The following is a 27,744-nucleotide window of genomic DNA, read 5'->3' as shown; positions in this document are numbered from 1 at the left end:
AGGTTGTTCCAACAGCAGATGGTGCCATAGCATCAGTGCAGATGAATCACCTTCCAGCTGGATGAATTTTAATTAAGTTTTTATTCTTTCTTGGGATTTTTAATGTAATACATCCATCCATAAATAGGACTAAGCGCACTCACAATCTAACAAAAGGATCCTGAAAACAGGACAGCAGACTTTTCAATGCTGAATAGGCAAGCAGACGAGGGCTGGGTAATCAGCAAGGCTCCAGTCACTGAATCCCTGGGACTACTGTAGGATCCTGGACCAGAACACCAAGTTACATCAGCAAGTCAGACTTGTCCCCAACAATTTTTCTATTTTGGCATAAATGTGAGGAAAGTATACTTCCTTTCAGGAAGGACTTCACTGACAAAAATCATAGAATCCCTACAGTACAGAAGGAGGCCATTTGGCCCTTCGCATCTGCATCGACCACAATCCCACCCAGGCCCTATCCCCATAACCCCGCATATTTACTCTGCAAATCCCCTGACACTAGCATCAATTTAGTATGGCCAATCAACTTAATCTACACATCTTTGGACTGTGGGAGAAAACTGGAGCACCTAGAGGAAACCCATGCACACATAGGGAGAATGTGCAAACTCCACACAGGCAGTGACCCAAGGCCAGAATTGAACCTGGGTCCCTGCCGCTGTGAAGCAGCAATGCTAACCACTGAGCTACTGTGCCATACAAAGTAACGATTCTTTATAGTGAAACAAACTTTACTTAATAATACAGTTTAAATATAACACTAACAAATGAAGCAACTTAATCATTAATAGTAAATTAATATTTAAAAATGAAAGGAAGTAACTTTACTTTCTAGTTTTTGACTGTTCCAGTTCCAAATAAGCCCCATTCAAACCACTTTCAAATTGTTAGCAAACCCAGATATACTTGCTTTAATATTTGTTAATAATCTTGGAGCTTTCAGAGAGAGAGAATTCCAGAAGTCTGCAAGATCCTTGTGACTTCAAACAGGCTTCAACTGCAACAGCTTTTTTTCTCTGTTACAGACCCAGCTCCGTCCATGAAACACATCATCACATGACCCTGTCAATCACTCTAACAGGAATCTCAAGGGAATTTAAGTAAACAAAAGTTCATTAATTCTGCTTAACATAAACACTAGCAAAGTTGAAATGAATATTCATTCTGCTCTCCAAAATCTGAGTTGCATTCCCTTTAACAGACCTGTAGCATAAAGCTGAATTTTTAAACATTCCCCTTAAACATAAAACATAAATATATATAAGTATATCCATATCAGTTGCACTGCAATCTTCATACTACCTACCTCACAAAACCATGTGAGAAATTTTCCTATTACACCCACCACAGGAATTGTAGTGAGTGGGGGGTGGACCATGCAAAGGTCTGTTGACCTCGGGCAGGATTTTCTGGTTTTGGGGTGAGCATGTCCAGAAAGGCCCATCCATGATTTACTTGACAGAATGTTTAGGGAGTAATTTTAAACTAACCTGCCAAGCAGGAAGGCAATGGGAACATGAGGATGGGGAAGGGGTGGAATTTCATGGAGGTGGGCCTTATAGCCAGGGACCTCATCATGGTGGAGGTGGGATGGTGCTTGACTCAACTCCAGCCAGCCCTCAAATATTGTTCTGACTATTAACCAACAGGCCATTTCTTAACATTAAGCAGGTATATGTTGTGGGAAATTACCACTTTGGAGTCAGACTGGGGGTGCAGCAATACAGTTTTATTTAACAAAGCTTTGTGGAGAAAAGGCACTGGCACTCCACAGTACTGGGCAGCTACCTTCCCTCAATAACACAATAAGAGTGGTTTATTTTTAAACCTTTCAGATGATGGATCTCTTTCTGTCGCCATGGTCCTGTGTTACCACTGTGGAATAGAACCCTCCCTCATTGCTACAATGGATATAGAAGTCCTTATTAGAATCGGGTAATCCTAGTCCAGGGGCTGATATTAATTCTGTTTTTAGTTTACTGTAAGCCTCTTCCTGCTCGGGTCCCCATTCGACAGGATCTAAAGCTGGTTTTCCCCCTTTGACTAATCTCTGTATGGTTCTGCTAGTTTTGTGAACCCTGGGATGAAACTCCGGCTCTAGTTGAATAAACCCAGCACCTTTCTGACCCCTCTTACGGTGACGGGTCGTGGCATTTATTGTATTGCCTTCTTTCAGTCCATTGGCATTTCTTTAAGTCCTTGGGATATAAGGTGTCCTAGGTATAGGACCTGGGTTTTACTGATTTGTGCCTTTTTGGGACTCCCTTTAACTTTTAAATCATTCAGTACTAAATATAAGTCTTCTTGATGTCCTGACTTGGACTCCGAAGCTATTAGGATGTCGTCTACATATTGTAGAAACATGCTACCCTCTGGCAGTTCTACCCTGTTCAGGACATCACTCATTACTCGATGGAAGATACCGGGGCTGTTGTGGAATCCCTGTGGTAAACGAGTCCAAGTGTACAGTTTGTCTCCTACTGTAAAGGCAAATTTGTCCTGGGATTTGGAATCCAACGGTAAGGACCAGAATCCGTTGGTTATGTCCAATACTGTGAATATTTTGTGCTCCTGTGACAGTCCATTCAGGATTGTCGAAGGGCTTGCTACTATGGGGTGCAACTTGGACGTGACTTTATTGAATCCGGTGTAATCTATCGTGAGCCTATAGCTCCAGTCAGACTTGCTCACTGGCCACGTTGGGGAGTTAGTGGTGCTTGTGGTTTCTCTCAGAATCCTCCTTTCCACTAACCCTTTAACTATCTCCACTACAGCTTTCTCTGCCTATGGTTTTATTGGGTATTTTCGGTGGGGCTTATGCTCCGGTCCCAAAATCTTTATTGGGTCCGTTTTAGTCAAACCGGTATCTAACTTTGTTTTAGCCTATATCCTGGGGATGGAAGCACAGATGGCTCCGAACCCTCCTGTCTCTAATTCCCAATTTCTGGTGGTGACTATGGCCACTTTAATGGTTTTGAGGTGACTTGTGAGTTTCCCTATTCTAGTTTTCCGACCATCCTGCCTTGGCCAGATTAATTCTCCCTTTCCACAGTCTATCAGAGTCTCATATTCTTTCATCAAATCATTTCCTATTATTGAACCCTCGTTATTCTTGCACACATAAAACTTCATTGGTATATGTATATAGATTATTTATCTCTACTAACACGACCTCACTCAGGTAGGTGATGTTTTGTTCCTTCCTATCCCGGTCAGGTAAATCATCTTATTTGTAGTGGGTAAGCATAAGTTGGTGACAGATATAGATGCTCCTGTGTCCACTAGCATCTCACATTGCCTAGCCCCTACTAATGCTGACACGTAAATCCTTCCCTCTTTCTTACCCTTGTGAATGGGGGCTGCAGACTGTCAATTTTGCTGATCCCGGAGATTCTGTGGTTCCTTCGGTTCTGTTGTGGTCATGGATCAGGTTGGAGGTCTCCCATACTTATTCCAACACACTGTTTCAGTGTGTCCATATTTATTAGTGGCTGTGATGTTTCCCACTGTTCCCAAATCTGGGTCCCGCAATCCCTTGCAAAGTGCACTTGCTGTCCATAATTGTGGCAAGTCAGTTTTAGACTTTGTTCCATTCCTGTTACTTAAGCTGCTACTCTTTCTAGCCTCGTTCTGGTCTGGGGTTTCTCTTCTTTCGGTATGACACTAGCCCACTCTACCAACTCATCGTAATCTTGGGACATAATCACTCCCATTTTTAGGATGGCTTGGTGAACGCTAGAGAGCCCATCCTTAAAAGCGTGGATGAATGCTCGATCTCCTCGAGCTGGGTTCCCTTGTCCTGAGCACTCGATATACCTGGAACAATCATTCCCCGTATTCAGAAGCTCCTTCCCCTTTTAACTGTTTTGTAGTTATTCTGCTCCAGTTAATGGGAGCATTCCCTAATATCCTCTGAATCTCTGCTTTAAACTGGGTGAAGGGTGACTATTGGATGTCTATCTCCGATGTTAGGGGGACTACATATGTCCACCATTCCCCATTATAATCCTGTGCTGGGGGAGCGGAGGGTCCATCTGCTACCTGCCTCCACTTATCTGCTGGACAGGCTGATGGTGTACGTCTCAGATGTAGTTGGTGTCCTACCCAGATTGTGTCTAATTTCTCCCAGAATTTACTGTTTGCGCTTCTAAGTTGTAATTTACCCAGGGAAGCCATTATCTGCTGTCTCTCACCTAGGGTAAAGGGTTTATAACTTGCCTTTGGCTGCACATCTGTTCCCCCTCGGGTCACTGGCGCTAAGTTGTGTTCTAGCGCTTCCCACTCCTCTGGAGGAGCAGTTGGTCCCTGTTGTGTGGACTCATAAGGAGGCAGAGGAACAGTTTCCCCTCTCCATTGCTTGTCTTCTAATACCTGGTTTTGTTTCTCCAGTTCCCTCACTCGGGATTCTAATTCTCTAATCTTTATTTTACCTTCACTCCACTTCTTAGTAGAGGCGACTACTTGCTCAATTAGACCAGCTAACTGATGTATTAACATTACTCCTATCTTCTTTGTCTTGTTTCTCATTTTTTTATCTATCCACTTTCGCTGCTGCTCTAAGGTCTGAGAAGTATCCCAGCCATCCTTTTGCATTCTCTTTATTAACTGTTGCCTGTCTGTCATGTAAACTTCAATGAGGGAACCTACAGATCCCCTTTTAACTTCATTATCTGCCATTTCACAGACTTCACTACCCCAGGTCACGATTCCTCCCTAGTGAAGTGTGCTCTCTACCGTAAGGACTTCACTATCTCCGGCCACTATTACTACTCTAGCACTGTGTTTCACTACCACCTCAGGGTTTCAATTTATTCTCACAGTTTCCACTATTACCACCTCGGCACTGTGCTTCTCCATTGGAGTCCGGTTTAGGTCAGAGTTGATCAAGCTCCTTTTCTGCCCCGCTTTCACAACATTGACAGTACAGTTCCCAACTTCACAAATTTTCATGCAATCAGATGGCAACTCTGCGTTTGTTTGTCACTACAGAGTCAGGTGTTAACTGATCTCTGCCACTTGTGCTTCACGATCCTAAGTGCCCTTGGTGTCTCTTTTCCCACTTCAATACCTGACCTCTTAACATCCAGTCTAAGGCGAGGTTCAGAGACAGGCACTACCTTGTCTTCTTGTCGGTCAGCACATGTCACAGTTACTTATCACCATCAGCAGTTAGTACTTACCACTGTATCATGTACAACAATACTCATTACTTACTCCAAATACCCCTTAAGTTTAACCCCTAAAGTTTAACCCCTTGCAAACCCCTTGAGCAACTATCACAGATTCAGTGATCTCTACCCCGGTTCCAATTGTGGCCAACTGACCTCACCCATAATAGGATCCTCGTCGACTACGTTGTGAGAAATTACCACTTCGGAGTCAGACTGGGGGTGCAACAATAGTTTTATTTAACGAAGCTTTGTGGAGAAAAGGCACTGGCACTCCACAGTACTGGGCAGCTAGCTTCCCTCAATAATACAATAGGAGCGGTTTATTTTTATACCTTTCCCACTTCAATACCTGACCTCTTAACATCCAGTCTAAGGCGAGGTTCAGAGACAGGCACTACCTTGTCTTCTTGTCGGTCAGCACATGGCAATGGATAGTCTGGACATTAGCCATTTAACACATCATTATAGTTGAGTAGTATCGATAATTTAACACATCGTTACAGACAGATACAGGTATGAGCATTTTAATTTGCATTGTTCCATGAATGGATGCATTTCCTCTTTATCAATGACTTAGTTTCAGTTTATTCATACAGTAATTGGTTTTCCTGCATTTATGTATTCCCATTCGTGGCTAATCTATCAGATCCCATTGTCCCAGGACTGTCTTTATCTTTAAAGTGCCTAGCTTTCTGCAGTATTTGTTCCCTGTATGTTTAATTTAAATAACTGTCTGTCCTACATGTTTAAATTTCAAGTAGTTGCATTAAAAGTCAGTGCCTGCTTAATGTCTTTTAACCCTTCACGTGCCAGGCAGCTATTTTATGCCAGGTATCCATCTTTATGATTTTTCTCCACCACATATACAAACAAAACTTACAAATATTATTATTCTTTACAAAAGTTTGTTTCAAAGGCATGATTGTTCATTTCCTATGGGACGAAACACTGCTATGGAGACTTAATTGTAATGTGGAGATGCCAGCGTTAGACAGGGGTAAACACAGTAAGAAGTCTCATAACACCAGGTTAAAGTCCAACAAGTTTATTTGGTAGCAAAAACCACTACCTTTTGGAGCACTGCCCCTTCACCAGGTAAGTGTGGGTTCTATTCACAAACAGGGCATATAAAGATACAAACTCAATTTACAAAACAGTGGTTGGAATGCAAATCTTTACAGGTAATCAAGTCTTAAATGTACAGACAATGTGAGTGGAGAGAGCACTAAGCCCAGGTTAAAGAGATGTGTATTGTCTTCTCCCAGGACAGTTAGTGAGATTTTGCAAGCCCAGGCAACTCATGGGGGTTACAGATAGTGTGATATGAACCCAAGATCCCGGTTGAGGCTGTCCTCATGTGTGCAGAACTTGGCTATCAGTCTCTGCTCAGCAACTCTGCAATGTCGTGTGTCGTGAAGGCCACCTTGGAGACTGCTCATCCGAAGATCAGAGGCCGAATGCCCATGACCGCTGGAGTGTTCCCCAACAGGAAGAGAACACTCTTGCCTGGTGATGATTGAGCGGTGTTCATTCATCCGTTGTCGTAGTGTCTGCACGGTCTCCCCAATGTACCATGCTTCAGGACATCCTTTCCTGCAGTGCATTAGGTAAGCAACATTGGCTGAGTTACAAGAGTACCTGGTAGATGATGGTGAGATAATGGCATCCGTGTCAATGATCTGGCACATCTTGCAGAGGTTGCTGTGGCAGGGTTGCGTGGTGTCGTGGTCACTGTTCTCCTGAAGGCTGGGTAGTTTGCTGTGGACAATGGTCTGTTTGAGGTTGTGTGGTTGTTTGAAGGCAAGAAGTGGGGATGTGGGGATGGCCTTGGCGAGATGTTCATCTTAAGATCATAAGAACATAAGAAATAGGAGCAGGAGTAGGCCATCTAGCCCTTCGAGCCTGCCCCGTCATTCAATAAGAACATGGCTGATCTGAAGTGGATCAGTTCCACTTTCCCACTTTCTCCCCATAACCCTTAATTCCCTTGTCTACCAGAAACCTGTCTACCCTTGACTTAAATATATTCAGCGAGGTAGCCTCCACCACTTCAACAGGCAGAGAATTCCAGAGATTCACCACCCTTTGAGTGAAGAAGTTTGTCCTCAACTCTGATCTAAACTGCCCCCCCCCCCCCCCCTTATCATGAGGCTGTGCCCTCTAGTCCTGCTATCCTTTCTAAGCGGGAAGAGTCTTCATCAACGACATATTGAAGGCGCTGGAGGCTGGCCAGCAATAAGCAGTCCAATAAACCAATGCTTCAGTTTTGTCACACCTGCCTCCTGGACACCTGTCAGCACCAAGTGAGAGGATCCTGTGGATTTGTTTTGTTTCCAAATGTGCATTTGCCTCACCTTCTTTGTCCATGCTGCCTCCTTTGACCACTTCCTGACCTAAAATTATCTTTAAATATCTCTTCCATCTTTCATTTATCTCATCTGGCTGAGCTCTTTCAAACTATCCACTTCCTGCCTACCCCCAAACCAATGAATACATTTGTTACCATTGACCAGAAACTGAACCAGCCACTTCCTGACCTAAAATTATCTTCAAATATCTCTTCCATCTTTCATTTATCTCATCTGGGTGAGCTCTTTCAAACTATCCACTTCCTGCCCACCCCCAATCAATGAATAGATTTGTTACCATTGACCAGAAACTGGACCAGCCATATAAATACTCTGGCTACAAGAGCAGGTCAGAGGCTGGGAATGCTGCAGCAAGTAACTCACCTCCTGATTCCCCAAAGCCTGTCCAGCACTTACAAAGCAAAAGTCCGAAGTGTGATGGAATATTCTCCACTTGTCTGGATGAATGCAGCTCCAACAACACTCATGAAGCTCGACACCATCAAGGACAAAGCAGCCTGCTTGATTGCTATCCATCTACCACTTTCAACATTCACACCCTCCACCACCAACGCACAATGGCAGCAGTATGTATCATCTACAAAATGTACTGCAGCAACTCAACAAGGCTCTTTCACCTACACCTTCCCAATCTACAATGTTTAACACCTTAAAGGACAAGGGCAGCAGATAGGAACACACCACCTGTAAGTTCCACTTCAAGTCACACACTATTGTGACCTAGAACTATATCATTGTTCCTTCACAGTTACTGGCTCAAAATCCTGAAACTCCCAAATAGTACCGTGGCTGTGCCTACACCACATGGGCTGCAGCAGTTTAAGAAGGTACCTCAGCCTTACCTTCTTAATGGCAAGTAGTGATGGGCAATAAATATTGGTCTAGCCATTAAAGCCTTTGAATGATTAAATACAAACATTTTCTTTGCATTGACCTTATCAAACTCTCTCTTAATTTTAGCAGATCTTTTTTATTGTTGAAAGACACATCCTGTCAAAATTTTTCATCTTGCATTCTTCATGACAGATTTTCAAGAATACCAATTGTAAAGGGAACAACAATTTATACTGCATGAGTGCTGACCAGTTGGCAAGTGGCCTCTGATTAGTAGAGGCATTGCCAGTCAGAATGTACCATGGAGCAGTTGACTGAAGAGATTTTATTTAAAATCAAAGGAGAAAGGTTAACTCTGATTGATCAAGGAATTGCTATGGGGACCAAATCAGACATGGTTAGCCCAAGCTTTTGTTTAGCTGAAGAAATTGCAATGCTGGATATGTCTGCCCGCAAGGGAAAGTGCCCTGTGTGTGACTACGTCTTTTAGCATAATAAGTCTCATTCCAACCCTGGATGATAATTAAATATTAATTCCATAGGTTTTTGCAATGAAGCAATGATTCAATGACCTGATTGAGTCAGCTAGGTCGCAGGTGTCGCTGTGCCGCAGTCCGGGCACTGATTTACACAGTATAGATTATCTTGCCCCATGTTGGGCTCTCCTTGTTTTCCCGAGGTTATATGTAGCTGGCGCTAAACCTTCCGCCACTGCTTCTCTTACCTCCAGCTATCGTTGAAGATGTTTAGCTGCTGCAGGATCTTCTCCACAGCCAAGCACCACCCGGGCTTGGCTGCGCTCTCCGCCCGAGCCAGGTAACCGATGGGAGGAATTGGAAGGGGAGACAGCTCTGCTTCGGCAGAAACCGCTCGGATTTTTAAATTGGTCGCTGAGGTAACGTTTGGTCAGCACAGAGGTCCTAGGCTCGGGTTTCACCGCTAATCCGATACTGTGAAGTGGATTCCGAGGCGGTGGAGTGGATTAGATGGTATTATCTGAAGTAATTTGGTGCTGGGTTGGGGGAGGGGGGCTCGCGCTCCCTCCCAATCAGCAGAACCACCATCCTACGTCACTGCTCAGTGTGGTGCTGTTCTGTGATTGGTAGAGGAGTCAGTGGTCATCGCGTGTTGATTGGCGGAACGTCAGCACACTTCAACCAATGTAGGGCGCTGATTGGTTGAGACACACAACATCTGCAGTGTGATAAGGTGATTGGCTGAGCCGCAAACGCTGAGCGTTGATTGGATAACAGATGCCCGAAGCCACGCCTGGTGATTGATGGGCCGCCCCGTGCCCTTGATGAAGGCGAATTAAAGGACACAGGAAGAGCAAACACGTGGTCTCCAGTGAATGACAGGAATTGTGGCCACGGGGGACTGGGACTAGCAATCAGTGAATTAAAGTGGGGTCGTTCTAGTTGCGTTTGGTGTATAACAATCGTTATTTCAGTAATCATTAGCACTGTTGCCTCACAGCACCAGGGACCTGGGTTCAATTCCAGCCTTAGATGACTGTGGAGTTTGTACATTCTCCCAGTGTCCACATGGGTTTCTTTCAGGTTCTTCCCACAGTCCAAAGACGTGCAGATTTGCTGGATTGGCCATGGGAAATGTCATAGATCATAGAACCCTACAGTGCAGAAAGAGGCCCGTCGGCCCATCGAGTCTGCACTGAACACAATCCCACCCAGGCCCCACCCCCCATTATACCCACTAATCCCTCTAACCTACGCATCCCTGGACACTAAGGGGCAATTTCTTAGCATGGCCAATCAGCCTAACCCACACATCTTTGGATGTGGGAGGAAACCGGAGCATCTGGAGGAAACCCACGCAGACACGAGGAGAACGTGCCAACTCCACACACACAGTGACCCAAGCCAGGAATCGAACCCAGGACCCTGGAGCTGTGAAGCAGCAGTGCTACCATGCCGCCCACGTGAGGGGAAATGTGGTTGGGGATGGGGGCACGGGGGGCGGGGGGGTTCAGAATGGATAGGATACTCTTTTGGAGAATAAGTGCAGACTTGATGGACTGAATGGCCTCTTTCTGTGCTGTAGGGATTCTGTGGTTTTAAATGTTGAGTAGGCAGGCACACTGCTTGATGAGCTTTCGTAACCATGTGGAAGGTCCTAGTTTGACTCTTCTTGTGCTGAAATAGATACTATGAGAGATGCTGTAATTTTCCAGAGCACCTTGGGTTAGTTTATTTATTAGTAGGGTTAGTTTATTTATTAGTAGGCTTACATTAACAATGCAGTGAAGTTTCTGTGAAAATCCCCTTGTCGCCACACTCGTGCACCTGTTCGAGGGAGGATTTGAGGGAGAATTTATCATGGCCAATGCACCTAACTAGTATGTCTTTTGGACTGTGGGAGGTAACCGAGCATGGGGTTGAATGTGCAGACTCCACATAGACAGTGACCCAAGCCAGGAGTCGAACCCAGGCCCCTCGCACTGAGAGGCAGCAGTGCTAACCACTGTGCTGGCCAGGGTTCGGACTCGAAATCACTGCTCAATGTCTGCCGGGTTGTATACCCACCTCTCTAAATTAGCCATTCGTGGGTTCAAGTCTGTACTCAAGAGACTTTGAGTACAAAATCCAGGCTGTTTTTATTTAACATATACCCTGTCCATCTAATTTCTGGCAGCAGTCAGGTATTTAAACCCTTTTGAGTTATCTGTAATCTTTAAAGATGCTTCTGTGGTAAAATGGGAAGGTTATAGGATCCTAGGCCTGTTTCCACTATATAGTTAGATCATCACTAAAACTCCACTTGTTTTTGCTCCACAGTCCTTATTATCACTGCAGCCACAGCCATTTGAGATGAGGCATAAACCACATGGACATCGAGCCTGTTTTGCCATTCAGCGTGGTCATGGTTTACCTTGGGCTTCAATTCCATTTTCCTGTGCACTCCCCATATTCCTTAATTCTCTGAGAGACTCAAAATCTGTCTATCCCAGTCTTGAATACATTCAACGATGGAGCATCCACAACCCTCTGGGTATAGAGAATTCCAAAGGTTCCATGCACTTGGACAAAGATATTTCTCCTCATCTCAGTTCTAAGTGATTGGCCATTTATTCTGAGACTGTGCCCTTGTGTTTTAGACTCTACTATTGCCCAAACAGTCTCTCAGCGTCCATCCTGTAGGTTTTAATAAGATTGCCTCATTCTCTTAAACTCCACAAAGAATATAAGCTCCATTTATTCAGCCTCTCATCCCAGGAACCAATTTAATGAAACTTCATGGTACTGCCTCCAATGCAAGTAGTAAATTTCACATTTCAACTGCTGTTGTTTGAAAAATGATTCCCAGATTTCACAGCTGAATTCTCTAGCTGCAACTGCTACTTCAGGATATCACCACTAGAAAAAATAATCCCCCTCAGCCTAGCAGTTTTAAATCCATTTATTTTAAATATCTCAGTTAGGTCAACCTATACTTTCTGGATCAGATTTTAACCTCATCTCAGAAGCTTGCAGATTTGTCTAACTGTAAGACATCAACACAAAAGTCAAGACTGATCCTCTAGTAGAGTGCTATATTGTAGAAGGTGTTGCATTTTGAATGAGGCCTCAAACTGAAACTCTTCCTGCTCACAGGTAGACATAAAAGATCCCATGGAACTCTTAGGAAGAGTAGTTGGTTTGATACATTGCAAAACAGTGTCTTACTTTCCCATCAAACACTCCCAGGGCAGGTACAGCAAGGAGTTTGATACCGAGTAAAACTTCCTCTACTGCCTCACCAAATAGTCCCAGGACTGGTACAGCATGGAGTTGGATTCAGAGTAAAGCTCTCTCTACATGTTCCCATCAAACACCCCCAGGACAGTTGCAATACAGAGTTAGCTACAGAGTAAAGCTTTTTCAACTTGCCAATTGTTTTAGCCCAAACAGCCAAAGTGTATCTAGTCTCGTGAACCTCTGCATACTTGGAATCAATTTGAAACTGCCTAACGTTATTTCATGAAGGACTTTTACATCTGCTGAGAAGATTATCAAGCTGTATGGGGCCGTATCTGAATCGATTACCTTCTTGAAAGGCTCAGTTTTGGGATTCTGTTCAGTTTTCTGGTCACCTGTTTTCAGCCTAGAACACAAATAGATAGTCTTGCCTGTTACATGACTGGGAGTAAATTGAAAAAGATGCACTCAGGACAGATCAATATCCCTTTCTGATGTTGAGGGTCTAACAAATCATTTTATAACACTGGATTAAACTAATCATTGATGTATTTTACTCTGATTAATTGGTTACTAATTGTTGAGGACTCCATAATCTATACCCTCTGTCTATTGAATATAGCACCTAAAGCCTAGGATTGTTGAAGTTACAGTTACTTCAAGAATTAATCCCAGTTCATCAAAACCAGTTCAGTAGGTTAATGCCGAGTCCTTCTAATGTCTGTTCCTCAGGACCAGGTGCCTTCTCTGCCATTGTATTGTCATTGATGCCTTTTGCTGAGAATACCCCCACACCAGAGGCAGTGCAGCAAGAGATCAGTCCTTGGCACACTGCACCAGAACTAACTCAACTAGGCTCTTATTTTAGGAACTGCTTTCACTAATGATGGCAGAGAATTTCTACTTGCGACTTCAATGCAGTCTGATTGAAATGAATTGAATCAGAGTGGCAGATCTGGGAACTTAAAGTTGTATCAAATTTCCATGATTTTTAATGCTAGTGAAAGATTCACACCACAAAAGTATGAGGCAATGACCATGTTCAACAAGAAATAATCCAGTCGTCATCTCATGATGTCCAACATTCAATCCAGAAGTATCAATGTACTAGGAATTACCATTGATCAAAAACTGGACTGGACTAAACCACATAAACCATATAAATACTGTGGCAACAAAGGTCAGAGGCCAGGAATCCTGCAATGAGTAACACGCCACCTGACTCCCCAAAGCCTGTCCACCATCTATAAGACAGGAACATGATGAAATATTCTCCACTTGCCTGATTGAGTGCAACTTCAATAACACTCAAGCCTGACATCATCCAGAACAAAGCAACCCATATGATTGGCATCCCATGCACCATCATAAATATTCACTCCCTCCACCACTGACACAGAGTAGCAGCAGTGTGTATTTCCTACAAGTTGAATTGTCACTCTTGACAGCATTTTTCCAACCCATAAATAATCTCTTACCATATATAAGGACAAGGGCAGCAGATATATGGGAACACCACCACCTGGAGGTTCCCCTCCAAGTGACACACCATCTTTCCTGATTGGGAAATATATCTTGGAAATTTATTTTCTGGATGTTTTCCTGCACACTCTCCTTTCCTTCTCTATGAACAAAAAAAATTACAGCACAGGAACAGACCCTCCAAGCCTGCACTGACCGTGCTACCCGACTTAACTAAAACCCCCAATCCTTCAGGGGACCATATCCCTCTATTCCCACCCTCTTCGTGTATTTGTTAAGACGCCCCTTAAAAGCCAGTACCATATCTGCTTTTACCAGCTCCCCCAGCAGTGAGTTCCAGGCAGCCACCACCCTCTGTGTAAAGAATCTGCCTCGTACATCTTGTTTAAACCTTGCCCCTCGCACCTTAAACCTGTGCCCCCTAGTAATTGACTCTTCCACCATGGGAAAATGCTTCTAACTATCCAGCTGTATGCTTTGTCTAGAATGTAAGAATCAATACTTTTCACTGTATACTAATACGTTTGACAATAAATCAAATCAAATCACTGTTCCTTCACTGTCATTGGGTCAAAATCCTGGAACTCCCTCCCTAACAGAACTTTGAGTCTACCTACACCACATGGCCTGCAGCTCACCACAGTTAGAGTTCACTGAGCAAAGGAGGAATCTGGAGCCAGTCTTTCCTTCGCATTGATGTATTCACAAAACCCAGAGAGCACAGCGGAAGCCAGTTCTTAACTAAGAATAATGCTCTAATCCTTCCATTTAGCGCAGCTGCTCTCACTTCCAGGTGGAGCATGTAGTTCATTGTGACCGGATTGCAACATTAACAACCACCACCTTCTTGGGGCAGTTGGGGATAGGTGGCAAATGCTGGTCTTGTCAGTGATGCCTGCATCACATGAAAGAATACAAAAAATAATTTCACCAGAAGTTGCTCATTCTCAGAACAAGCCTCACCTCCATGATCTGCATATTAAATCGGGTGACTTTCTGACACTTGCACCCATTCATGGCCTTATGCTGATTTTGCAAGGCACTTCTTTGACGTTTTCACATATTGAGAAGTGTTTGATTTAGTATACAGCAATTAAATTCACCAATAGTTCAGTAAGTTTTTAAGTCATGTTCAAATATTTAAACTCAAATTATTCATGGGTAGAGGATGAGACACTTACTAAAAATGTTTTTTTTGATGCTAAGCCCATTTTCAGCTATATCAGTCAAACTGCACCAGGTTATCGTTCTTAAATACACCAAGGAATATTCTATAATACAAGAGGGAAAAAAATTACATTCTGTGATTCTGAAAGACTGTACCTTTGTGATTATGCAACTAACTTTTCTAGATATTTGACTCTTACCCTAGCAGCATAATTTTAATTGCAATTTGTACCCAATTATCCGATTGCTCTCATTGCAAAAACTTGCCCCCCTTGTGCTTAATTTTCCTCTCCTTTTCATCCTGAGAAACAACTGGATTTTAGCTATTACAAGATCAAATGCTAGTGAGAAGAAAGATGCATTTCTTCCAAGTTGCACCATTCTGCTTTGCACACCTGAACCTTATCTATCCATCCTTGCACTCCCTGCCTTCCCCTTCCCTCCCTATTATCCATTGCCTTTCTCTAACTTCTCTCCTGTGATTTTACGATGTTGCTGGAAGGGAAGCCTCCTTTTGTGGGGTTACGCAACAGAGAGAAATTAAGTGGCTGAATTTTTTTCCACAAGAGGATTCCAGTTATCAAAATTAGATTTAAATTCTGGGTTGAGTGATCTTCAAAATCAGGCTAATATCCTTCAGAGCTTTGTAACGGTGACTTCTATTCTGATTAGTCTCCAACAGATTGTGCTGTATTCAGTTTCAAATGTCACCACTGAAAGCCAATTATTTAAAGTGCAGCATGAGCTGTATTCATCGAACAAAATAACTTCCACGCTGAGCAGACCAGCAGGGAGTTTGTGTGGTACAGTGAACTAGCAATCTGCCCTTTCAGCTTTGGGACTTGAAATTGAATTGCCGAAGGCAGTGGTGAAAACACACCTCGAGTACTGTGCACAGTTTTAGTTGCAATATTTAAGAAAGGATATCATTGCATTTGAAGCAGTTGGGAGAAGGTTCACTCTACAGATTCCTGGCTCTGGGAGGGTTATCTTACAAAGAAAGGTTGGTTTGTGTCTTCTGGAGGTTAGAAGGTTGCAAGGCGATTTTGTGGACACATGTAAGAACCCAAGGGGACTTGACAGGGTGGATAATGAGCAGGCGTTTCCTCCTGTAGAAAAGACTAGAATGAGGGGACTCAGTTTAAAAGCAAGGTGTTTCCCATTTAAGATGGATATTGGATCATTTTCCTGAGGGTCGCAAGTCTGTGGAACTCTGTACCTGGAAAGCGGTGGAGGAAGAGCCAGTGAATTTTTTTTTAAGGCAGAGAGAGATAGTTTCTTGACCAACAAGGGAGTCAGAGGATATTGGAGGTAGGAGGCAATGTGGAGTTGAGGCCACAATCAGATCAGCCATGATCTTATTGAACTGTGGAGCAGGCTCAAGAGGCCTAGTGGCTTCTCCTAATTGGTATGTATCTATGAACGCTAATCTTCGTGTCAGGATCCTACTGTGGGACTGAAGAGTAACCTGAGTGCTGTTCTAGAGGGACTTTTAATTCAGAAGCAGGAAATGCTGCAAGCATTCAGCAGGTCAGTCAGCATCTATGGAGGGAACAGAGGAACTAACTTTACAGATATAGAGTCTTCTTCAAAAATGGAAGAAGAATAGGTAGATACTTGTCTTCATAGTTGTCTTGAGGGGGCAAAGGCATAGTGATATTTTCGCTGAACTAGTAATCCAGAAATCAAGCAAAAACCCAGTCTGCAGGTGCAGCAGGTGATCAAGAAGGCGAATGGAATGTTGGCCTTTATAGCGAGGGGGGCAGAATATAAAAACAGGGAGGTCTTGCTGCAACTGTACAGGGTACTGGTGAGGCCGCAGCTGGAGTACTGCATGCAGTTTTGGTCGCCGTACTTGCGGAAGGATATATTGGCGTTGGAGGGAGTGCAGAGGAGGTTCACTAGGCTGATACCAGAGATGAGGGGGTTAAACTATGAAGAGAGACTAAATAGACTGGGTCTGAGTTTAGAAGGATGAGGGGGGATCTTATAGAGACGTATAAAATAATGAAGGGGATGGATAGGGTAGAGGTAGAGAGATGCTTCTTGCTTAGAAAGGACAGCAGGACTAGAGGGCACTGCCCCAAGATAAGCGGGGGACAGTTTAGATCAGAGTTGAGGAGGAACTTCTTCACTCACAGGGTAGTGAATCTCTGGAATTCTCTGCCCTTTGAAGTGGTGGAGGCTACCTCACTAAATATATTTAAGTCACGGGTAGATAGGTTTTTGATAGACAGGGAAATTAAGGGTTATGGGGAGAAAGCGGGAAAGTGGAACTGATCCACTTCAAATCAGCCATGATCTTATTGAATGGTGGGGCAGGCTCGAGGGGCTAGATGGCCTACTCCTGCTCCAATTTCTTATGTTCTCTGGGGACCTGGGTTCAAAAATTGCCAGGCAGATGGCAGAATTTGAATTCAATTAAAAATCTGGGATTAAAAGTCCAATGATTGTCATAAAACATAAGAACATAAGAAATAGGAGCAGGAGTAGGCCATCTAGCCCTTCGAGCCTGCCCCGCCATTCAATAAGATCATGGCTGATCTGTCGTGGCTCAGTTCCACATTCCCGCCCTCTCCCCATAACCCTTAATCCCCTCTCTTATCAAACCCATCAACCCGCGTCTTAAAAATATTTAGCGAGGTAGCCTCCACCACTTCAACGGGCAGAGAATTCCAGAGATTCACCACCCTTTGAGTGAAGAAGTTCTTCCTCAACTCCGTTCTAAACCGCACCCCCCTTTATCTTGAGGCTGTGCCCCCTAGTCCTACTGTCCTTTCTGAGCGGGAAGAGTCTCTCCACCTCTATCCTATCCATCCCATTCATCATCTTATACGTATCAATGAGATCTCCCCTCATTCTTCTAAACTCTAACGAGTACAAGCCTAGTTTATTCAGCCTTTCCTCATAGCTCAACCCCTTCAACTCCGGCATCAGCCTAGTAAACCTCCTCTGCACTCCCTCCAAGGCCAAAATATCCTTGCGTAAGTACGGCGCCCAAAACTGCACACAGTACTCCAGCTGCGGCCTCACCAATGCCCTATACAGCCGCAGCAAGACCTCCCTACTTTTATATTCAATCCCCCTCGCTATGAAGGCCAGCATCCCATTAGCCTTCCTGACCACCTGCTGCACCTGCAGGCTGGGCTTTTGCGACTCATGCACAAGGACCCCGAGGTCCCTCTGCACCATCGCCTGCTGCAGTTTTTCGCCACGTAAGTAATAATCCTTCCTACCGTTATTCCTACCAAAGTGGACCACCTCGCACTTGCCAACATTAAATTCCATTTGCCAGTTCCTGGCCCATTCGCCCAGCCTATCTAGATCCTTCTGCAGACTCTCCACAAATCTATATAATAAAAGCCACAGGTAAACTGAGAAGAATGCATGAATGAGCTAATATAAAGAAATAAAGGATTTAAAAATACTCGAGGAGTACTGGGCAGCACCACGGATAGCACTGTTGCCAGGGACTGGGTTCGTTTCTGGCTTTGGTTCAATGTGTGGAATTTGCACATTCTCCCCGTGTCTGCGTGGGTTTCCTCCGGGTGCTCCGGTTTCCTCCCACAGCCCAAAGATGTGCGGGCTAGGTTGGCCATACTAAATTGACCAAGTATCGGGGAGGGGATTGGCAGGGTAGATATGTGAGGTTGCAGGAATAGGGCCTTGGTGGGATTGTGATTGGTGCAAACTCGATGGGCTGAATTGCTTCCTTCTGCATAGGGATTCTATGAAAGGGTGATCTATAGGAAGGCAAGATGTTGGAAAGATGGAATAAAATGAAGGTCACTTGTGGAATTTAAGTTTGAAAAAGAGGTTATAGTTGAAGTTATGAAACACACTATTCAAAGCAGGTGAAAGTTGAGATATTTTTCTTGCAGTTTGAGTTGAGCTCCATTTGAACAGTGTCCAATACAAATAGCAACATTATCAGAGTGGAAGGGGGAGTTCAAGTGGTAAATCACAGGGAGCTCAGGGTCACAATTGCAGGCAGAAATATTTGGCAAAGCAGTCATAATAATCTACATTTAGTCTCACTAGTGTTGGAGGGAGAGCATTGAACAGTGAATATAGAGATATGGGATTACAGAGAATCTGTATAGCCCTGTGGACAATTGCAGGGAAGGAATGAATGCCCAAATGTTGCACTCAGTTCCTGTGTTTGCGCAGGAGAACTATGTCGCAGGAAAGACAGATAAAAGTAGGGCCAGTGAAAAGTGAGCTGGGGCATTGCAGAGGCAGTGGTTCCTCTAGAAAATATGGGGATGTGCAGGGACGAGGAAAGAAGTCAGTGGTGGGGTTATGTTATAAATAGAAGACAGTGATCTGATGAATCTGGAGTTGTACGAGGTGGGTGATTATTACTTACTTGGAGAAAAACTGCAGCAGGCGACGGTGCAGAGGGACCTCGGGGTCCTTGTGCATGAGTCGCAAAAACCCAGCTTGCAGGTGCAGCAGGTGGTCAGGAAGGCAAATGGGATGCTGGCCTTCATAGCGAGGGGGATTGAATATAAAAGTAGGGAGGTCTTGCTGCGGCTGTATAGGGCATTGGTGAGGCCGCAGCTGGAGTACTGTGTGCAGTTTTGGGCGCCGTACTTACGCAAGGATATTTTGGCCTTGGAGGGAGTGCAGAGGAGGTTTACTAGGCTGATGCCGGAGTTGAGGGGGTTGATCTATGAGGAGAGGCTGAATAAACTAGGCTTGTACTCGTTAGAGTTTAGAAGAATGAGGGGAGATCTCATTGAGACGTATAAGATGATGAATGGGATGGATAGGATAGAGGTGGAGAGACTCTTCCCGCTCAGAAAGGACAGTAGGACTAGGGGGCACAGCCTCAAGATGGGGGGGGGGGGGGGGGGGGGGGCGGTGCGGTTTAGAACAGAGTTGAGGAGGAACTTCTTCACTCAAAGGGTGGTGAATCTCTGGAATTCTCTGCCCATTGAAGTGGTGGAGGCTACCTCGCTAAATATTTTTAAGACGCGGGTTGATGGGTTTTTGATAAGAGAGGGGATTAAGGGTTATGGGGAGAGGGCGGGAATGTGGAACTGAGCCACGACAGATCAGCCATGATCTTATTGAATGGCGGGGCAGGCTCGAAGGGCCAGATGGCCTATTCCTGCTCCTATTTCTTATGTTCTTATGTGATGAGGACCAGCAGGACTCCATAGCTTTGAAAAGATGAGGGAGGGACTCGAGGTACAAGTAAAAGAGATGGGACATCCCAGTAAAGAGCCCTGAAGAGAGAAATCTACTGTCAGTGTGCAAAGTAGGATACTTAAGAAACTTCGGGCATGCAAGGTAAAGTCATCAAAGTGGGTTCAACAGCAAAAGTGAGAAAAATTGGAAGCTTTCTAGAACATGCGTTGAGGCAAAAAGTTTATAGTCTTGTAGCAGATTTTATTGGAAGCTCACCAGTATTTCTGTAGGTCAGTAATGCCAAGGGCTGGGTGAAAATTGGCAACATTTAGTATTCATTTGCAGTAAACCACCAGCCACGTTGTCAAAAGACTAATGACAAAACTCTGCTGGTGAAGTAACAGCTACTCGCTTGAGTCCCATATAAAAGCACTCTAGCCACTGATGTGGAGCTTTACTTGTTGCATCTAACACGAACAAGCTGAAAGCTAGAGGTTGGCCTTTTTGTTCTCCTGGCTTTATGCTGTGGTGTTGGACTTTGGAAACAGATTACTGGATATGATCTTGTAAGACTCCCTTCTCTTGCTATTGCAAACATTGTGTGTTGCTGCAGGACAAAACTGGGTCAGACCATGGCTTAGTTATTATCAGATTAATGCTCTTTTGAGGTCAGTGGTGCAGACACTCAAACCATTTATCTTTGCTCTATCTTTTCCCCGTCTTGAAGTAGTGTCAATGGATCACAGCTCCCTTGAGCTGTTTTCTTTCAGTGTTTTAATTGTGCTCGTTAACTACAAGTAGTCTCTTCCCCACTTGCTCAGTAGCTACTATCACCTCAGATTCAGTAGTTCAAACTCTATTTCAGAACTTGATTGCCTAATGGTAGGGTAATATATCAGTATGTACTGAGAGAATGTTGCATTGTTGGAGGTGCTTTCTTTTTGATCAGACGTTTTAATTAGTCAAGCAGCAGCCTGACTCAGTATACTCTCAATACTGTATTCGTGAAATCATACCTCAACTCCCCAGATCCCTCATCACCATCCTTGGATATCTAATGTCCCAGCGGCAGGGCAGCCACACCTTAATAGGTCAGTCCTGATCCCATGAAATCTCATGGTGTCAGACCAAACGCTGGCAAGGAAACCTCCTGCTGAATAACACTTATCACCCTCCCTCAGCTGCTGAAGCAGTACTCCATGTTGAATACCACTTGGAAGATTGCAGGTTGTTATGGCTCAGAATTTACTTGAATGTCAGTCATCAAGTGTGGCTCAATAGGACCTCACTGAAACCAGTCACTCTGGACCTGTGACAAGTGGTGAGAGAATCAGAAAGAAAAAAAACCTATTTGATCTCACTATCTCATAAAAGCACCCATCCACAAGAGTATTGATGGGGGTGACCACCATAAAGTCCTGGTGGTGATGGAGTCCTTATCTTCAAACTGAGAGCTCCCTCCATCATTTTGTGTGGTACTACCTTAGTGCTTATTAGGGTAGATTCAGAACAGATCCAGCAGCTCAGAACGGGGCACCTGTGAGATGCTGTGGGCTATTATCGGCAGCAGACTCCACAATGTATAGCCTCATGGCCTGGCATATCCCCCACTCTACCATTACCACCAAGCCAGGGAATCAACCCTGGTTCAATGAAGAATATAAGAGGGAACGCCAGCAATACCAGGCACACCTAAAAATGAGGTGTCTACTTGCATAAACACCAAAAGCAGATTGTTTAGTCTATAATAAGTGATTCCACAACCAACTGATCAGAACGCTCTAGTCCTGCTACATTCAGTTGTGATTGGTGGATAATTAAACAACTTGTAGGAGGAAGCAGCATCTTGAACAACTCCATCCTTGATGGCAGGGCCACTTTATGAAAGATAACGCTGAAGTGTTGTGGTCATTTCCTGCCAAATGATCCATCTCAGCCTGTCTACCATCTTAAGCATTCATTCCCTCCATCATCAGTACACAGTGTCAGAAATATGTGCCACCTACAAAATGCACTGCGAAAATTCACTAAATCTTCTTCAACAGCCCCTTCCAAACCAGTGACCACTACCACCTAGAAGGCTGAGGGCTGTAGATGCATGGAAACACCATTGTCTGTGAATTTCCCACAAAACCAGACTGAATTGGGACTGGATCGCTGTTCCTTTATTATCTTTGGGTGAGTCACAATCCTGGATCTCCCTAGCTAGCTAACCGCTATATGCATTAACTTACAAGACTTGGATTGCAAAGGTTAAAGAAGGTGGCTCAGCACCACTTTCCTAATGTCAAATAGGAATTACAAATGTTGGCATTGTCAACAACATTCATATGCCTTGAACAAATGGAATATCAAGCACTATTGTCTGTGAAATAGGACACACTGAGATTGTCAAAGGCAGTATATAAATGCAAGTTTGTTCTTTCTATGTATGGTTGCTGCTCTGTAATGATATTTTCCCCCGTAATCCATTGGTAGGCAGGTGTAATTGCAGGATGACAAGTTAGTTAGAGGCGTTATAAATGCTGATTATTATGAAATAACATAACTGCTTATAATGTATTCTAACACAGATTTACTCTTAAATTGATGCAGTATTGGAGTGAATTTAACTAAATTTCTTTTTTTAAAGAAAATTGTTTTCTTATGGTCTTGCAGTTCCGTATGGTCACATGTGGAAATGGGTCCTCCTGACCCCATCCTGGGGGTTACTGAAGCCTTCAAGCGAGACAGCAACCCAAAGAAAATGAACTTGGGTGTCGGTGCATACCGTGATGACAACGGCAAGCCATATGTGTTGAACTGTGTCAGAAAGGTGAGTTGGATATGGCATCCTTGTTTTTAAAATTAATATTGTTAGAGGAATCCAAAATGTCACATGGACTATCCAGGGATCATTGAACAACAGGAACTGAAAGAGGCAATTCAGCTCATCGGGTCTGTTCAACCCCATGGGAGAGCAATTCCATTAGTCCCACTGCTAAACTCTTTCCCCACATCTCTAATTTTAGTATTCATTATTGTGAGAGGCAGGAATGGGCTTGGGTTTGGTGTCTTACCACATCAGGCCCATTGGCATTTATTATCTAGGCTCCTTGTGCAGCCAGCACCCATTTATCTGTACCAAAGCAGGTAGTCCCTGAAGAAGAGAGGAAGACAATGCAAGGCAGACAGACTAAAATATAATGACATGTCAGTATGAATTGGGAGATTTTGAATGTTACACACGCTAACCAAGATCTTTTCCACAGCATGGTTGGTTAATCCTTCTTAAAGAAAATGTGAGCATCTTTGATGATTATCAATTGACATTCCTCGGTCGTAAATAACATGCTGACGTGGTCTGGTCTGAACCTGTTTTAAATGTCCTTGTACAGAAGCTGTGATATGTTCTTGATGTCACATTGAGTAGTTATTCAATTGCTGACAGCCTTCAGGAGCAAAGTGAAAAAAATTAATATCCTTAAATCAGTATATTTAAAAGATGTGTCTGCAACCTGCCACACGGCAGTTAACCATTATTCCCATTGAAGCAATCTGCCAGTTAAGTTGGACAACTTAGCCTATTGATTTGTAAGTGTCCCATGAAGTGTCAATCCTGTATTAAAAAATCTTTCATTTGAAGTGTATTAGAGGGGCGTGATATATGAGACAGAGAAATGGACAGTTACAGTGATACCATCGCTGAAACAAATTTGAGAAATTTGTTGTTAGCATATCCATTTGCACCATCCCCTGGGGATTGTGTCTGGTGATCCTTTCAGGAAAGACATACAATGAATAATCTCACCAGAGATTTCAAAGAAGGATGTAATAAAGAAAGACTAGCATTTATACAGCGCTTTTCACAACCACAGGATGTTGCGAACTGCTTTACACAAAATTAAGTAGGTTTGAAGTGTAGTCACTGTTATAATGTGGGAAACTCAGCATTAATTTGTGCGCAAACAATGAGGTCGTTATGACCCACAACATCTGCTTTTGTGATGTTACTTGAAGATAAATATTGACCAGGGCTCCTGGGAAAAGGGCCCCGATGCTTTTCAAAATAATGCAATGAGAGCTTTTATTGTCCATCTGAAAGGGCAGATGTGATCTCATTTTAATGCCTCACCTGAAAGACTGCAATAAATTCCATGTGTGCATGATGCTACTATTTCTCCACTATATTTACTGTTTTACAGACTGTCATAGCTGTAACATATTGAATCAGACTAGCTGATCAATATTTACCCCTCAAATAATATCTCAAGATATTCTATAAATATATCAATGGGAAGCAGATAACCAGGGCAAATAGGGCCCATTAGGAACAATGGGGCAATCTATGGGTGGAGCCAGAGGACATCAATAGAATAGTGAACAAATACTCTAAAATCATCTTCACCCAAGAGAATGAGATTGAAGGTATGGAACCCATAGAGAAACTGTCAGGTTCTTGAGCAACTTGATGTAGGGAAGGGCAAGGTTTTGGAGGTGATGGCAGGCTTAAAAGTGGACAAATCTCCAGGTCCAGATGAATTGTGTCCCAGGCTGCTGTGGGAGGCAAGGGAGGAGATTGGAGGGGCTCTGACCCAAATTTTTAATTCCTCTCTGGCCACGGAGCAGCTTCGGTTCATGTCACACTATCTGTGACCCCCAACGACTTGCCTGGACCTGCAAAATCTCACTAACTGTCCTATTTGGAGATAATACACATCTCTTTAACCTGTGCTTAATGCTCTCTCCACTCACGTTGTCTGTACCTTTAAGACTTGCTAAGCTGTAAAGACCTGCATTCCAATCGTAATTCTGTAAATTGAGTTTGTGTCTATATAAGACCTGTTTGTGAACAGAATTCCCACTCACCTGACGAAGGAGCAGCGCTTCAAAAGCTAAGTGGTGTTTGCTACCAGATAAACCTGTTGGACTTTAACCTGGTGTTGTGAGACTTTACCCCAGTCCAACGCCATATCACAGAGGAGCTGCCAGAGGATTGGAGAACAGCTATTGTGATGCCGCCATTTAAGAAAGACTGTAGGGATAAGCCAGGAAACTAGAGACTAGTGAGTCTCATGTCAGTGGTAGGGAAACTATTGGAGAAAATCCTGAAGGAAAAAATCTATCACCATTAGAGGAGCAAGGCTTGATCAGGGATAGTTAGCATGGCCTTGTCAGAGGGAGGTCATGTCTAAGAAGTTTGAATTTTATGGGGAGGTAACCAGACGTATAGTTGAGGGTAGTGCAGTTGATGCAGTCTATATGGATTTCAGCAAAGCCTTTGACAGGTCCCAAATAAAGACTTACAAAGAAAGCAAATGCACATGGGATAAAGATGATTTGAGGAGATGGATTCAAAATTGGTTTAGTTGTAACAGACAGAGGGTGGTGGCAGAAGGTTACGTTAGTGCTTGCCACTGAGATCTGTGCTGGGTCCCCTTTCATTTGTCATTTATATAAACAAGATAGATGATTATGTGAGGGGTAGGATTAAGTTTGCAGATGATACACAGACTGGCTGAGGTTGAGCATCTTGGGCTACAGGAAGGTATAGATGAGATGGACAGATAAGTGGCAGATAGAATTTAATCCTGAAAAGTGTGAGGTGATGCACTTTAGAAGAGGTAATTTGACAATTCAATGAACGGCATGACACTAGGAAGATCTGAGGAACAAAGGGACCTTGGCATGTTTATCCATAAATCTCTGAAAGTGGAAGGGGCATGTTAGGGGAGTGGTGGAAAAGGCATATGGGACACGTGGCTTTATCAATAAAGGCTTAGCTTACAAAAGCAGGGAAGTCATGTTGGTGAGGCCACAGCTGGAGGACTGTGTGCAGTCCTGGTCACCACATTATAGGAAGGATGTGATTGCACTGGAGGGGTGCAGAGAAGATTCACCAGGTCTGGGGTGGGGTTGGATAGGCTGGGGTTGTTTTCATTGGAACAGCGAAGACTGAGGGGTGACCTGATTCTGGCTGTAGAACAGGATTTCATTGACCTGCCAACATTACTAGGTTGAAATTTATTCCATGTCAATGGAAAAAAATGACATTATTTTAATGCAGAAGTAAAGTGGATAATTTTTCTGTTTCGATAAGTTTTCGATCAGCAGTATCTTCCTTGTCTCTCTTGGGAATTGCTAATGATGGCTGTTTGACAATGATTTGATATAATTGAGATGTTAGAGGCGGGGAAGCCAGTCTGGTTGTGATGCACTGGTTATAAACCTTGATTTTTTTTTGCACTTTTGACCCGAAACGGGACTTGAACCAGAACCCTGTGACTCAGAGGTAAGAGGGCTACCAACTGAGGCATGGCTGAAAGGTGCATCAGGGCATATGGTGCCCTTAGATTTTATATTTGATTTATATTCTGATTTTTGACACTTTCGCAGGCTGAGGCTCAAATTGCAGCAAAGAAAATGGACAAGGAGTACCTCCCAATTGGTGGTCTGGCAGACTTCAACAAGGCCTGTGCTGAGCTGGCTTTAGGAGACAACAGTGAAGTGATCAAGAGTGGAAGGGTAAGGAGCTATTATCTCTCACGGATAGGGATTAGGTGACAAGCATAAAGATGAGTGGCAATATTCCTAGAACACTGATCAGAATAGGTGGAGCAGCCAAAGAAGACTTTAAGATAAATAAATTTAAGATAAATATGGGCTTTGTACATCACAGAAGGATTTCCTTTATCAAAGCTGGGTGAGAGTTTAGGTCTGACTTTTGTTTATCCAATAATGTGAAACCATTGATGATCCAGTGATGACCCTCGAGACCAGTTTTCCTTCCAAGATGTGAGCATGCTTAGCTGCAGAGCAATTTGAAATGTGTGTGACATTGAAATAGATAGTGAAGTGCTGGGCTAGAGGCTGGCTGCAGGACTGAGCATCAAACGTGGTGGCACAGTGGTTAGCACTGCTGCCTCTCAGCGCCAGGGACCTGGGCTCAATTCTGGCCTTGAGTCAGTGTCTGTGTGGAGTTTGCACATTCTCCCTGTGTCTGTGTGGGTTTCCTCCAGGTGCTCCGTTTTCTTCCTACAGTCCAACGATGTGCAGGTTGACCATGCTAAATTGCCCCTTAGTGTCAGGGGGATTATAGCAGAGTAAATATGTGGGATAGGGCCTGGGTGGGATTGTTGTCGGTGCAGGCTCGATGGGCTAAATGGCCTCCTTCTGTACCATAGTGATTCTATGATTATAAATTCCAAAATGTGCCTGGATGGACAGAATGTGGGATTACCTGCAGCTATAGTTACAGGGGCAGCAGTCAGAGGGAGAGAAAGAAATTTTGATTGGAGGAGAGGAATCAGTGATTGAAGGAACTGTTGCAGCAACAAAGAATATTGATTGGGGGAGAGTAGCATTTGGGAAAGAGGGAATATGTACTTGGAGGAGATTTGGAAACCCTTTTTGGGTGGGGGGAGTGGTGTAAACAGAATTGAGCAGTTGCCAGTGAGAAGGATGGGAGGTGGGAAGTGGGATGTGGCCTCAGAACCTGTTTTGGAAAACTCATCCTGGATTCGTCAGCCAAGTAAGGGGACATAATTGGGAAAATTTCCCAGTAGTTAGTCACCCTGTTAGTGGAGGGGCTGATATGGATGAAACGAACCAGACACTGTCAAGATTAGATGGAGGTGGGAGAGCTCAGGCTTGGGACAGATTGGGGTGATTAAATGCTGGGACAACATGATATCTGAACTGTTGAAAGATTGGTAATGACATTGTGAGGTCAGTGCTGAATTATTTAGTATGTGTAGAGATAGTGGCAATAATTTTATAGAGAAACCTCGGAGAACAAATATGTGAGATCCTCTGTGGTAGAGGGAATTGCAGCAAGTAAATTAGTGAAGTAATGCCTTTCCTCATCCTGTGTTTAGCCCTGTCCCGATTCTGGAATTGATGACAGTG

The 27,744-nt window shown here is 43.8% G+C and overlaps 1 protein-coding gene across 1 annotated transcript in view; it reads left to right on the top strand.

Moving 5' to 3' along the window:
• Positions 1-9,041: 9,041 nt before the first annotated feature.
• LOC145342067 (aspartate aminotransferase, mitochondrial-like) overlaps positions 9,042-27,744 on the top strand; it is a 37,175-nt gene continuing 18,472 nt past the window's right edge. Inside the window, exons 1-3 of the mRNA XM_080187268.1 lie at positions 9,042-9,193; positions 22,516-22,672; positions 26,233-26,361. Coding sequence (XP_080043394.1) covers positions 9,120-9,193; positions 22,516-22,672; positions 26,233-26,361 — 360 coding nt within the window. The 5' untranslated portion in view covers positions 9,042-9,119. The remainder of the gene's footprint in view (positions 9,194-22,515; positions 22,673-26,232; positions 26,362-27,744) is intronic.

Source organism: Carcharhinus amblyrhynchos, chromosome 4, assembly GCF_965287045.1.
Source record: "Carcharhinus amblyrhynchos chromosome 4, sCarAmb.v2.hapA, whole genome shotgun sequence".
NCBI lineage: Eukaryota > Metazoa > Chordata > Chondrichthyes > Carcharhiniformes > Carcharhinidae > Carcharhinus > Carcharhinus amblyrhynchos.
Note: the sequence above shows the minus strand (reverse complement) of the source record. Positions and strands in the feature narration are given on the sequence as shown.